The sequence below is a fragment of the Saccopteryx bilineata genome, chromosome 4 (assembly GCF_036850765.1).
Source record: "Saccopteryx bilineata isolate mSacBil1 chromosome 4, mSacBil1_pri_phased_curated, whole genome shotgun sequence".
Lineage (NCBI taxonomy): Eukaryota > Metazoa > Chordata > Mammalia > Chiroptera > Emballonuridae > Saccopteryx > Saccopteryx bilineata.
The window spans coordinates 240878437-240893424 of NC_089493.1; the positions used below are offsets into that span (position 1 = coordinate 240878437).

Sequence of the window (14988 nt, forward strand, 5' to 3'; positions counted from 1 at the left end):
GGATTAAGACACCAATTCCCAGGACATCTATTCTGGAAAGTAGTGGGCTAGTTCATTCATCTTTTCTAATTCTAGTCCTCTTAACCATACAACTGAAGCCCCTGATATGGCCTGTTTTAAATAGTGTGTCCACTTCCTCCTGCACAGTATTCATTCTTTCAGCCAGTACAAAGTCCCTGCAGTGCAGCAGGCACTAGGCTAAGTGTTCAGCCACGTGCTGCCGCACCCCCATACACCACACTGAGATTCAGCAACTGCCTGGCAAATGTGCAAAGAACAAGTTTTGAGGTCACAGTCCTCCCCAAAAAAGTGTTTTGGGGTAACTTTCTCTACCATGACATCATGAAGGGCAGGAAACAGTAGGTCTTGGGAAAGTACATAGTAACAATCCGTACTTGGGATCATGTTTATGAGTATCTTAATACATTTTATCCATTTAACTACTGACTCTCGTTTTTCCTTGACAGTTCTGAATGTTGACTGCCAAAGATGCAACGTCTTCTCCTAATTTCTACTCTCTCCTGTCCAAGAACTGGTTTTGTGTCTGACACCAACTTTATTCAACAGTTCTCAAAATGCCTGGATCCATTTTAAGCACTTTTGTCCATTTCTCCCCATTCAGCTACTGGACTGCAGTACTTTTCCCTGCTGGAATGGTATCAAATACAGTTCAGACAGGAAGGCTGTTACCTGCCCCAGTCATCAAAGGACAGTGGTGTGTGATGGTGATCTGAGTACGGGCTGGAATGGGGGAGGGGGAAGAGCTAGAACTGGGCAACCACACCAAAGCTTCCGTGCACATTATGAATCTCCCTCTTGTTTTAATTACTTATTGGTATGAGTCTTTGGCTTGTCTTTTTACTGGCAATGACTATTCAGCTATTCTCCCTTTCTTCCCAATCAATGGCTCTGGTTCCCCATTTCAGCTTAAAAGGGGCAAACAGACCTTCCTTTCATTGGCTGCAGTCTCCTATGTATCTACTCCATCTCCTTTCTAAACACGAGTTCTACTTGTATTTTAGTCTTGAAAGTAAGGATGAACACTGAAAAAGCAGTCTAAAACCAAGGGTTTAAAAACTCTTTCCAGCCTGATAATCCTAACACTTCAAAGGCAAAAAACTTGGATTGGAAACCATTCTAAGGTAATAACAGGCAATACTTTTATTTATGAAGATTTCATTACCAGAGCAGATTATGCTGTACTGTCATGAATTTCTCAATCAGATTGCTGAGACAAAGTGCAGAACTGCTGGGAAAACACCATCAAAAACCCCGCGCATAATGGTGTTCCATAGCCATCATTTTGGATGTGTGAATCTACTCTAAAGTGAGACTCCTCTTTCATCAGACCAAACCAAACTGTGTGGACTCTCTCGGGACCTCTTCTGCCTAAACAAGTGTACAAGAAGGGAGCCCAGAATTTAGCAGTTGTTTTAGTAAAATGCTTCAATTTCACTTAACTCTCCCCTCACCAGCCCCTCTAACATTGAGCCTTCTGAAATGTTCAGGGAGAGGGGCTTTTCAATGGCAGGTTCATAATTGGTGTGTTTTTATATATTTAAAATCTACACTGTCACAACTCTGTAAAGTGTTGGTGGTTACTAGTTATAAATTTCAAGGTGAGCCATCTGGTTCTGCTAAGAAAAAAACCCAATCCCCATGTATCCACGAGCATTAACTCATACATTTATTCCACAGACACTTATTGATCCCAAAGGATGTGCCGCCTCCTGGATAGGTATTGGAGCAGCTATCAGACCAGTTCATGGATACGGGATCTGCTCCAAGGTCCCATGAGAGCATGTCAGTTAAGGCTAGGATTTCCTTCCACTTTGTAGAAAGAAAAGGCCAGTCAGCTTCACTAGCTGTTCTGGAGTTTCCTCTCAATAATGAAACTTTTCCACACTTAAATTCACCATCCTGCTGGTAAAGGAAAAGGAAAAAAAAAAGTGAGGCATCATAGCCTCACCAGCTACCAAAGGGAGGACTGATGCTCAGTTACTATGGGTCAGTTTTCTTGGTTCAACTTTCCAATCTTGAAGGATAGAAAAAAAAGGTGAAGAAAAAAGAAAGCAGCTACAGGTAGAATGTTGTAAGTGATGAGTACATGGAGGAGCATGAGATTGTTCCTGCTGGATGAACTGGGGTGAGTTTCATAGAGAAGTTGTCATTTAAATTCAGTCTGGAAGAATAGCTGTATTTCATCGAAAGGAACATTCTTTCTCGGAGTGAGTGAGCAGAGGCACAGGAGGGGCCCCTGGGGCACATGAGAATAACAAGTGGGTAACAAGTGGCCTGCTTCCTCTAAGAAAATATATTCCATCATGGGCAGAAATAAAGTATTAGTTCGCATAATTCCTGGTGTGGCAGTCCAGCCACAAAAATTAAATTTATGAAGGTCTAAACACAGCAGTTGGAAAAATATTATTTGAAAGTATGAAGTGGGAGTAGACAGAAAGAATTCAAGGAGAAATGCCCTATGTCACTTCTATTGAGAGACTCGGTGATAAGTCAACTTCATCTGAAGGGGCTAATGGAGTTAGCAAAATCATTTCCTGGTGAAAATCTGGCATCTGATGCATTCTAAAGTAGGAGTATATATGCTATATTCAGAAATTCCAGAAAAATCCTTCTGGTTCTTGGCTTTCCTGAACTTTTGCATATCATATGAGATTTCTTCTTCTTGGCTTTCTCGAACTTTTGCATATCATATGAGATTCCCTCTAAATGGCCACCAGACTATTGACTAAATTAGTAACAGCCTGCAGGTCTCAAATTGTAAACAATTTTATTATGATGATGTAAGTGTTGGCTTGAAGTTTGAGTAAGTATGTCTGGCTAATAAGGAAGGAGTGGAGGGAGAAGCAGCGGGATACATGTGGTTACAACTGATTAGCACATGGCTACACCCAGCCAGCCTCACAGGAGGGAACCATGGTGCTTCCCCTGGGGCAGCTGGCACAGCGGCGACACCCTCTCTGCTCGCGCCACACATCTGAACTGCTGGGATTTGCCAAAAGAAGTGCTGCCACTTTCTCAAATGAAAGATTAAGTGTGCTCCTTCCTTCCCAAGTCCTCCTTGCTAGGGACCTTCCTTCTCTCCACCACACCTCCGAAGCCCAAGGGGAGTGAGAGGCAGCAACAAAGTAAGCTTACATTCAACTAGAAAATATGTTTTTGAGTGTGTGTGCTTTTTTTTCTGTTGGGCACAATCAAAAGGCAAAGAACCTGCCCCAGTCTGGAGCCTAAGTGAGAGCCACAGGCCACCTCTAAGAGGCCTGCTCCCTGGCTTCCTCTGGCTCAGCACATCAGGGCCTTGGGTTCCAGGTCTAGCTTGGGAGCTCTGTCCTTGATAGCAAAGAGGCTCAAAGTGGACAAGGACGTTCCCTACTGCAGGAAAAATGCACTATGCTCACCCTTGCAAGTGTACCTAGAGGTATTCCCCTTTTCTAGAATATGCTTCTCTCTTACCTAAATCTACCCAGATATTCTCAATTGTTCATTCACTCAATATTTATTAAAGACAGGTGCTAAGCCCCAAGGATAAAAAGCTAAAGAAGGCATAGTGTCTGCTCTCAGGGAGTAAACAGTCCACTTCAAGGTTTCAAATTTTCTGCCAACTCCAATCCATTGTTAATGGTACACTATGCTAAAGATTTTTAAATCATATTAAGGCTGAATAATAATAATAATAACAACTCTCAAGGTTAAGTAGCAATGTCTACCACAGGTGGAGCAGGAGTCAGTGTTGGCATGTATGTCATATATTTGCCACCTCTGGGTCTAGCTTAATTTCTACCTTCTTAAAAAAAGTGTTCCCCTACAATCCCCAGACCCCAGTCCTCAGGCACTCTTCTAGAGGATACTGCATTTCATTGTTAAGTTTGTCATGCTTGTTATTCTTCCTCCCACTACTAAAATATAAATCCACTGAGGACACATGGCAAGTGTGTGCTTTACATAGTGCAAAGAACTAAGCGCAAATAAAATGCTCGAAAAGAAACAAAAGTCCTTGTTCAATTAACATGGAAACAGATGCATAATTCTAGTGCTAACTCTTCTGTTTCTTCAATACTTTCAGACATGGCATCTTTGTGTTCCTGGGATCATCATCAAAATATCACAGAATCAGATCAGACTAGAAATTAGTCAGGGCTATAAATTCCCAGTATTGGGAGCAAAGCTCCTTCTGGATCCTAGATGGGACTTTTATGGCTACAGGAAAAGCTGCTGTGAGCGTTGAGCACCACAGCTGGATCAAACCAGCTTGCCTTGGATAGGAAAAGCTACTATCTCACCAGGTTGCTCAGAGTGTGGCATTAAAAGCTGGTAAAGGTAAGCAATTGCAAACCACTCTTTTAGGGCAGGTGGCTTTATGGCATAACCACAGTTTTTTTCCTGTTATAAATTATGAAAAATAATTTGTTGTGAAAACTCAAATGCATTCACATCAACTTCCTCAATACGCACAATTTCTCATTCACCTAAACATCATTAAGCCATTAACAATAAATAAAATAAGTCCAACTTAATATATATTAGCATGCATAGACCAAATAGTTACTGACCTTCTAACATACATTTAATATATTTTATTAAGTACTGTACATGAATGTTATTAACCCCCTATAATTTAGCTGCTCAATCAAAGAAATGCATATGATCCAACCAACAAATAATGCAGGAGAGTATAATCTAGTGTCATACCCAGGTTAATACCAAGTCATTGCTGCTAATAATTGAATTGATACTTAGAATTTAGTTGAGAGCCTTGTTAATGTTTAAATCCTAAATCATTACAGCTGCTAATACTTGTCACTAGAAGATCAATTTCAGTACTACTGTTATTTTTTAAATCACTAAGATGAGAAATTCTTGAAGCTACCCCTAGGTGCAAAATATGTCTAGAAATACCTATTTTAGATAAATTTAGACCATAAATGCAGCCATAATTTCTACAGTTGTGGGTTGAGATTTATGGTTAACCTGTTTTGCAGTTCAAAGCAAAGGAGAAGTTTAAAATTGGATCTTTTAATAAATCTTGATCAACCAAAATGACACAGTCCAAGTATATTCAATATATTTTGCTCTGGTGTATTCTAATTGGATTTGCTGATAACATTTCTTTGTCCCTAGTTTTTTCTTGTAGAACAAAGGAATTATTCAAATAATTCAGACAGATTCTTTCCATTCCTATACACTCCAGAAACATTTAAAAAAAACAAAATGAATCAGATTAAATCAAATGTTTGTTTGTTTTTTTTAAAGCAGAATTGTTCAGATAATTATCCCAACCCTCCATTTCACTTTGCCTGTAAGGATAAGGCCTTAAAAGATGTTTCCATCAGAAACAGCACTAAGTAAAATAAGTGCGAGGCCAAGGAAGTCACAGTATTTCACTCCAAGGCTCACTTGTCAGTCCAATGTAGATGAATATTTAATGTATGAAACTAGAAATTTGGAAGTTACTCATTTAGTTTAGTAAAATATTCATATCTTAGAAGTCTATTTTCCTATTTTAGAATTATTCATTTTAGGATTTGAAATAAAGTAAATTCCTCCAGTGTATTTATGACGATCTGATTTATACACAAGTTTTTAAGACTTGTATCAGGTTAAAACAGAATGATACTTTGAATAGCTGTTTATTCCAAGATTACTGCTAATATACCTTCTCCTGACTGAATTATCTATATAGCTCAAAAGGAAGCTGGATTGAGGTTAAACCCAGATAGACCATCCCTACTGTCCTAATTCCCCAACAATTCCCAATTCTCCCTCGTACAGTGTGCTGAGAGGCCTGGTGAAGGAGAAGATAGCACCATATAAAATTACCCTCCAAGGCACTCTTCAGCATCTCCGCAATCAAGAATCACTGTGAGCAACTTGCAAACTGACATTCTAAAACCCAATGGCACAGCTAACAATAGGACCACATCCCTCCTCAATCTCTGTTTTTTTTTCTTTAAACAGAAAAACCTTATGTTAATGGAGAGATTATTCAAAGAGTCTCCTTGTAAACCCATGAATGCCACTTCACAGACTACAGAAAGCAGAGCTCTATGAACTGTACAATGGAGTCAACTCATCTTTTTTAAAAGCTCAGCATCAGCCTTAAAGAGAACTTAAATTGTTCCAATTCCTAGGTTTTTGTTAAAACATAATGAACCCATGGTTTATGCTACTGTGAGTTTATGGCACACACATATTCAGAGGCAAGTTTACTGCACAGAAAGGAGGCAGGTTGGAAATGAGAATTGAACCTTGACGTTGGATTAAATAATTTATTTTTTCAAACTAGTCAATAAGAACATCTGTGTATTCTGAAGTATTTTCTTCTCACTGACCCACCCAAGTAAATACCAAGGACCCATACAAAATGTCATCTCAGAAATTAAAATGTAGTAAAAAGCCAAATATAAATTAAAGAAATGCTGAAGATCTCTGTAAGACTCACAATACCTTATTAATTGCATTTTTAACAACTGGGCATCTGGAAAAAGGCATGTTTACTGAAAAACTTAAAAAGCTGGGAAATGAGTTACTGAAAAGAATGTTCTCTTCAACCAAGACATGGCAAACTATACTCAAAATTAAAACTTTTCACAGCACTCCTGATCTGCACAATCCCAGGTGCACTGTAATCTATGTGAATGGTGTACTCTGGAGTTGTGTTTAAAGAGTCCCATACACAGCATACAAGGTGATTAGTGCCTCTTAGAGTACACAAAGTGGTTGAATTTTTTTCATAAGGCAAAAGGCACTTTAGGATTCATGAGTGAATCTTCAAACTACTGCTGTGAAATATTATCATTTTAGGATATGTAAAATGTCTTGATATCGAATCACTCTATTTTGAATTTTGGAGTCTACCAGTTAATTTCTTTTACCGGAATGAGTCAATTATAAACTTGTATTTGGATTAAGCCATTACTAAACAGGCTAAATATACTGACATTAATTAGATCCTCTTTAGTGTTTTAAATTATATAAATGAAATAACATGTTTAACAGAAAAGGAGTATTTTCTAGAAATGGCCAGGTGTTAATTAAGTCTGCAAATCTGCTTCCCAGAGGTGGTTTCTATTGTATGTGAGATAAGTTTTTTTTAAGTACACCAGTTACAGATCAGCAAAAATAATTTCATTTTTAATTGAAGAAAGAAAATAACTTCATTTTGCCAAAAAGGAAAAAGTGGAGGTGCAAAACACCACTAATACCAGTTTTAAAAAAAACACAATTGAAACTTTTTTTTTCTTTTTACATTAATATGTAGAAAGATTTTTAAGAGCTCAGACTGTCCAGAATAAGAGAATTGCTAGAAAGTTACTTGGAATCACCCACAGACAATAACGGTCGGTGGTTTCATTTCAGGCAATGGGCTTGTGCCAAAAGGGACTGACATCTTGATGAAAGGATCACCAAAAAGTTGTGTGAATTTCTCCATGAGTAAAAATCCTTCCAAGAGCAACAAACTGTGATTTCTCACTCTGTCACCATACATAAACGACAACTGTAAGAAATTAACAATGTGTAATAATAATTCAAATTTGCTCTTCGGGATTCAAATCATTCCAACTTTCATTCTCAGCTTTGGCACATATGCTTGTTTTTTTGCAAAGCTCATTCCACTCACTACTACAGAAACATGATATTTACTCTCTGAACTTGATCTATATGGCTGGTTTTGGCAGGGTCAGTGGTCAAATTTATGTTTAACCAAACTTATCACCTGACATATTACAACCATCTATGGTGACACAGAGAGTAAGGATCTGGAATAAAGAGCTAAAAGGCAAGTTGATGTGGCCAGTCACAGTAAAAGATAATTAAAAAAAATAAAAATACTTTGCAGCAGCTCATTTTATTACCATCCTGATACTCTGGGACAATGGCTAATTAGGAATGTGATATTAAGTTAGGAACCATTCACACAAAACCCTTGATCAGTTTAATTTTCTGTTTACCCTTTTGCTCTTCTACCTCAAGTTTCTCAATTTGATCATTATCAAAGTTCCAGCAAGAGCTATTTTATTTGGTGCTTCGAAATCCACCTATTAAAACGACAGGTGAAGCATATACAAAAAATAGCCTATTTGATAACAGAATTCAAACTGAACTCATTTAATTGCTTTTGACTCATTTTTCTCCATAGAAGCTTATACTTGGGTTGCCCTCCAAGAAAACATCAGGTACATCAGATTCCATTTTGATTCATTAAATTCCACCCTTGTTTAAAAGGAAAAACTAAAACTGAATTTGAAAATCACACATTCTAAGTGGCAAAGAGGTGTTTTAAAGAGTATAAACATCTGCAATAGGACATGCTGTACTTATTTGAAAAGTTTCATGACATTTCTATTTTTTTTTCAGTTCAACTTTTTTTCCAAAGAGGAAATTATCATAGAAAATTAATATACTTATTCAGCTATATTTAATGTGTATTTTACCTAATTATTTAACCAGCCATCAAACACTCAACTGCCTTCTCTGTGGATCATAATGCTTGTCGGAAATGGTCACACTTTCATTTAGAGGATAACATGCTTGACTTCCAAAACTGAATGGATGCCTTTCATAAATGAAGGTTATAAATCAACCAAAAATAATGCTAATTATATTTGAGATACAGTAGACAGAGTGTATAAATGTAAAAGTTCGTATTACTCATATATATTGCCTTTAAGGATAGCAGATACCTATAGCAATTTGATTAGCTGGCCACCATACTTTCGGGGTGAGTTCTGGCTATCTCTAATACCAGACCCATTGCTTTGTCTGAGCCCTCGTGCTGCCACCCTTTCCATGCATGTCAAAACACATCACTCTTCTTAAAGAAGAGAATGGTATCTGTTGTTCAAGTTCAGTAAATCTTCGTTTTGAAAGAAGAAATTTCAGTTTTCTACTCAAAATGATTGAATATTAAAAGATCTAACTCACCACATCCAATTCACATAAATGACTGTACTGCAGAGCTCCTACATGCTGGAGATAGAACCTTTTAAAGGTCAGATGGGGTAAGAACAATGAAGGGCTGAGGTGGGATGAAGGTGGGTGGCTGATCTTTATATGGAATAAAGACAGAAGAAGACTGAGAATCTCCTCTGATGACCAATTCTTACCATTTTGAGAATCATAACAGTCTTGGCCTTGCACCCTCCCTCTCTTCAGTCCAGGGAGACCAACCTGCAAAATATGTTTAAATACAGTAGACAAATTGCCTCACCGCAGGTCAGCAAATGAAAAATGCCTCTTTAGAGGTTACAGACAAATAACCAACCATTTTCTGCGGTTAAATTACATGCAAATTATTGTTAAAACTGGGGCTTCTGAAAGAGCTTTCCAAATAGTCCATAAGCTAAAAAGGGGGACAAAGGAATCCTTGGTACCTGCCTTTGTAGAGAGTCCTGGGCTATTTTTAGTGTTTGGTTCATTTTTAAATTGCAGTTCAAAAGGTTTAGCAACTTAAAAGTAGAACTAAGTGATAAAAATAGATTGTTTTCTGGCTGCTCTTTGTTCCCAGACATACTACTGGCAGTATATTTGCAATCAAGACAGCAGAATAGGAATCAGCCTTGCACCGTGTAGTGTAATGCCTCAGAGTGGATATTTTTGGAAATGGCACTGCATTACATAACCTCCCGTGTTTAAAAAAAAAAAAAAACTACAAGGGGGGGGGTTGTCAGGAATATACACCATTATGCCCTTCTCCCTAAACCAACTCAACATTAATGTCCATGCTGCAAAGATTTTCTGCTGAACCTTTATGTCATCAGAATACAATTCTTTTGTTAACAGAAGTTATGGCAAAAATTAAGATGAATGGAGAAACTAAAAGTTCTCCAAAAAGGTATATTAAGCTCTTAGAGTTTCCTTATAATGTTATTCTACATACATATAAATGCAAACCAGATTATTATCATCATCAAGCAAAAAGCAATCATTTAATTTTTGAGCCCTCCCTCCTTCCCTCAAAGTTCAACTGCTTTATAAGAAAATGCAGGAAAAAAAGTGCTGCAAGACGGAATGCCTGAAAAGACCCTTGGCAGCAACAGCAGTGTTGAAAAAGTAATAAAGTGTAAGGAGGTAAGGACACAAAATCATCTCAGAAAAGGGGAGGGGGTACATGCACAGAAGTGCACTTAATGCAAAGAAACAAAATAGTCCCTAAGAATGCTCTATGAGCAAGAACAAAAATTAACCACACCAACAAGCAGAAAAAAAGACAGAAAGAAAGAAAAAGAAAAAAAAAAACCCATCCCTTCCCCAAAGAATTCTCCCTCTTAACTTGTGCATTTAAATTATATATATATATATATATATATATATATATATATATATATATATATATATATATATATATATATATCTCCCCCAAGTTAAATTCCAGCCTTAATGCAGCAGGACCAAAATGCCAGAATTTCTCCAAGGTACACGCTTCAGCTTTTTAAAATTTCGAGGGAAGAAGCATGAACTCTGCAGGGTTGAAGGGTCCAGCTAAGAGCAAAGGCAAGAAATGGACACAAAAGAGAAAGCAGCGCTCCCGGCCGAGGATGGGAATGGCATATACTTACAGACAAAAGCCCCGCTCCCTGTTCACTCTCTCCTCTCTACACCTGAAACACAAATGTGGATGAAAAAGGGCATCATGCTAGAAAGACAGCTGGGGGAGGGGGGAGGGGGAAGGGGTGGAGGAAGAGAAGGGAGTAGGGGGAAGGGGAAACAAAACCCAAACCAGCTTCACTTCCAAGAAGTGCAGCCTTGGAAAAAGAAGGAGGGGAAGGTCTCCCTGCCTCGTGCTCTGTCTTCAAGAGTGTGTGTGTGTCTTTCTCTAAGAGTCTCTCTCTCTCTCTCTCTCTCTCACCCTCTCTCTCTCTCTCCGTATCCCTCCCTTTCCCTCTCTCTCTCCCTCTCTCTGCGGCTAGTGTGCTAGTGAACAATGAGCTAATTCTGATGGGGCTGGCGCTGCGCCAGCGCCCCAGCCTCGCTGCCACCGTGCTGCCGCGGCGGAGCCAGACTGCTTACTCGGCAGGAATCGGCGACTCGGAGCCCCGTCGGCGGGCGGCCAGCGCGCGCGCGCGAGGCCGGGTTCCACGCGCCCGGGCCCCCCACACCCCGGCCCCCGCGCCCCGCGCCGCGCCGACCCACTGCGCCCGCCGGCCCCCGGGGGACAAAGGGGCTCGCGGCTCGGCGCGCCGCACCGGCCCCGCCTCCGAGCACGGCGCGCACACACCCGGCACTGTCTCTCCTGCCCCCGGCGGGCTTCTCCGCCTCGACGTGCGGTTGCTTTTCAGACAAATAAGGAGGTGGAGGAGGCGGTTTGGGGGAGCGCCAAGCGTGAGGGCGGCCAGGGCGCTGCACAGCCCGGCGGCCAGCCAGGCCGGGGAGAGGCGGCGCGGCCCGTACTGTAATAATAAACCTGCGGCAGAGGGCATCTGAGGGAAAGAGGACGGCGACGGGCGGCAGCCGCCTTCCCTTTTATGTGCCTGTCCCGAACCAAGCAGAAAATGGTGCTGGCGGCGGCAGCGACACACAGACACACTGAGCCGGCGCCGCACACGTCTGCGCACAGCCCCGGGTGGGTCCCACCGGGGACGCGCGCCCCGCTCCCTCCCGGGAAGCCAGGGGCGAAGCCGCCCGAAGGCCGGGCCGAGGCCCTGTGGCTGCGCGCACACACTTGGCCACACACTAGTGGCGCGCGCGCGCGCACACACACACACACACACACACACGCAAACACACTTGGACACACTCGTGCACAGACAGCAAGAGCTGAGACTGGTGTGATCAGCCCAAGACAGGCTTCCCTGGTAATCTCTTCTTCCCTGAAGGATTTAGCATACTCCCCCTTCCAGTCCCACTGAAATAGTACTTTTTAAAATAGATTGCTTTTTTAAAAAAAGTGCCTTGCATTTCTGATTTTTTAAAAAGTCACCCTGCTTATTTAAAATATCTTTTTATAGTAAAGTAATAGTTCAAATTTTTCTGATGAACTCGAACTGATTTTTTTTTGTCAACAAAACAATAGCATTTTATAGCATCAGATGATACAGGAAGATCATTTTCTAATTAAATTAATTTTCCAAGAAAGAATATATAAAGGATCATAATGTCTTCTAAATTTGCCATCCACATTTTACTTCTAATCACTAAAAGCAATGTTTTCTTTTGTAACAGAAGAAAAGGGGGGAGGAAAATGTACAAAAACATGTTTATAGAACATCTCATTTTTTTAGATTTTATTATTTTGGAGGTACAGAAATGGCACATCTTTAAAAAACAATATTTTACACTCTTAATTCTAAAGAATAAAATCTCTATACTCATGTTGCTAGGACCACACAGATCTCTCACACTAGGAAAGCCACTACATCAACAAATACTTATTAGACTGCCAATGGGTGTTCTGTTTAAGGGGCCCAGTAGAGCTTCCCTGAATTAATCTAAAACATAACAGTTATTTTCCTGAAAACAAAACAAAACAAAAAAAACAAAACAAAAAACTTACCTTGGAGCCATTGCTAGAAACAGAGGAAAGAAAGAAAACTTAAACTTCCCTAATGCCTTCAGGGCCAGAGCTCATCTGCCGGGAAGTGAGGAAGAAAGGTCTGGGTAGTAAGTAGGGTGGTGGGAGAGGGCAGAAGGCTGGCGATGCTTCTGCAAGTCTGAAGCCCCAGCTAGCTGGTCAAGTACACCTAAACTTTGAGATCTTCATCATTTACCTCAGTCAGGCTTGAAAAGAAACCCAAGAGGACGCTGCCATATCGACGAAAAATCTATCCCAGGAACATATGTTTAAAAGTTGCTTCTACAATAAAACATACATACACATACATGTTTTTATAACGGTGTTTATATAAAACTTACCTAAGATGTCTTTTCAAAACAGGGAAATGTGGGATTTATTATATATTAATATTTCTTCATTGTAACCACAGACATACAGATGACATCAATTGTTTAAGAACACTGGGTCAAAATCACAGTCTATTTACTGCTGTGTTCCAAAAAAACAGTTGCAATCCACCTATCCAAGAGAATTCTTGAATCTTTCTGTGTGTAGGAAACTGCTAGCTACTAGGGACATAAAGAAACTCACACCATGTCACTCAGGAGCTGTAGCAATAGCTACCTTACAATGTTCCTTGCTGTCACGCTCTGCCACCTCCCATCTCTCCTGTAGGCCGTGTGGGATACCCACTCTCCTGAAATACCTTTCAAATCATACCCACTGTTCCGTTACAGCATAAAGACCACACTTAGCCTTCCACTCAGAACTCACCACAATGTGACCACAATTTAACTCTCTAGCTTTACTGTCCATGTCTATCATCTCTTTCCCAATCACAGAATATCATCTTTTGCTGCAGTCAGAGTGGTTACTTAAGGAATATCTTCATCCTTAGAACATTAACAGTCAGGAAGCAAAGTCATGGAAACGCTGACTTAAACCAGGCTGTCTCAAGGGATAGGGTAAGAAGAATGTAGAGGAGGGTGGGGACTGTACTGTTCATTGTAGGTTATTTAGCAACATCTTTGACCTCTACCAACTGAATGCCAGTAGTAAACCCAAGCTGTGACATCCAAATATGTGTCCAGACATTGTCAGATGTTCCCTCGGAGGGCAAATTCACCACTGATTGAAAACCACTGGTTTAAACAATCAGATCCATTCCTTGAGATGGGAAAGAGATGATCTCCCTTGAGCCATGTGGACTGAATGCAGGAGTGACAGAGACCTGAACAAAAGCCAAGTTTTCTTAGGAAAGAGGAAGAAGTAGGCAATATCCTTATCTTCAAAAAATGTATGGTCTGGGATGAGAGCTTGGAGAAACAATCAAAGCCAAAGTTATGGTGCAGTGTGATAAGGAGAGTTGTAGAGCTTTGCACATGGCATACTGTGAACATGAGTCTCCTTTCCAAATCAGACCAGGGTTTCGAAGAAAGTTTCCTAAAGAGGCGATGCTTAAAATAAATTTATGAAGAATGAAAAAAAGTCAGAAGATTGAAGAAAGGAGAAGGACATATTCTGGGCACAGGCAAGGACAGATCATAAGCTAGGAAATTTGATCAAAGAACTCTGGGCCAGAATTTGACCCTTATTTGCCATCCCTGACATGAGTACCATAGTCCATCATAAAATTTGGTCAAAAGGAGAGGATGTATGCTAGCTATAGGCTTTTCCTTCAGGATCCCTTATAGATGTCATTCTCAAATATATCTTCATAATCCAATTGCATCTCAAATACATATTCACACAGTTATCTTTATTTTCATCCTATGTCTCTGCTTGAAGTACCAAGTTCCATGAGTTTGAGCTCCAGGCGAAAGGCTGTGTAGAATAGAAGTGGTTAGAGCCAGGTCTATGTGATCCTGGAGAAGTTACTTAACCTTTTAGTCTCAATTTCTTCATCTTTCAAGTGGTCTTTATGCCATAGTACTAGAGTGCTGTATTATGTAAACTGTGTACAGTGTTTGGCATTTTGGGTAGCATTACACCCATGGTGGCAATGGCTATTCTAGAATAGAACTTGATAGAATAAAACTTATGTGATGTATCATGATCTGCCCCTGCCTCTCATTACAGCCTCATCTTTAGTCCCTCTCTGGTCAGCCTGAATGATGAGTTTTCCACGGAGTCATTGTGTTTCATGAATTGTGGACCTTTTCACTCGCTACTGTTGCTGCCAGAATGTTCCCTTCCCCTTCTTCAGTGTGTTAACTCTCACTCATTCTTCATAAGTTGAGATTTTGCATCCCCTTCTTTAGGAAACTTTCTCTGAAACCCTGCTCTGATCTTTGGAAAGGAGTCCCCTTGTGCTCACAGTGTGCCCTGTGCAGGGCTCTAAAATTGTCCTTACCACACTGCACCGTAACTTTGGCTTCATTTTTCCGTCTTCACCAATAGATTGTAAATGTCAAAAGGAACAGATTGTAGTAGACTTTATTAGTTATCTGCCAAACACTGATTGTCTCTTTCCTCCTGCT

General features: G+C 40.2%; 1 protein-coding gene across 8 annotated transcripts in view; it reads right to left on the bottom strand.

Moving 5' to 3' along the window:
• NREP (neuronal regeneration related protein) overlaps positions 1-11368 on the bottom strand; it is a 31150-nt gene extending 19782 nt beyond the window's left edge. Inside the window, exons 1-3 of one of the 8 annotated variants that reach the window (XM_066274032.1) lie at positions 11234-11368; positions 10575-10616; positions 9123-9186 (exon numbers count right to left, since the gene is read on the bottom strand). In XM_066274032.1, the coding sequence (XP_066130129.1) occupies positions 9123-9137 (15 nt within the window). In that variant the 5' untranslated portion in view covers positions 9138-9186; positions 10575-10616; positions 11234-11368. Of the gene's footprint in view, positions 1-9122; positions 9187-9389; positions 9504-10574; positions 10617-10793; positions 10977-11025; positions 11189-11233 lie in introns of those variants that run through there. The other 7 variants (XM_066274039.1, XM_066274030.1, XM_066274035.1 and 4 more) reach the window with 7 other exon arrangements.
• Between the last annotated feature and the right edge of the window lie 3620 nt (positions 11369-14988).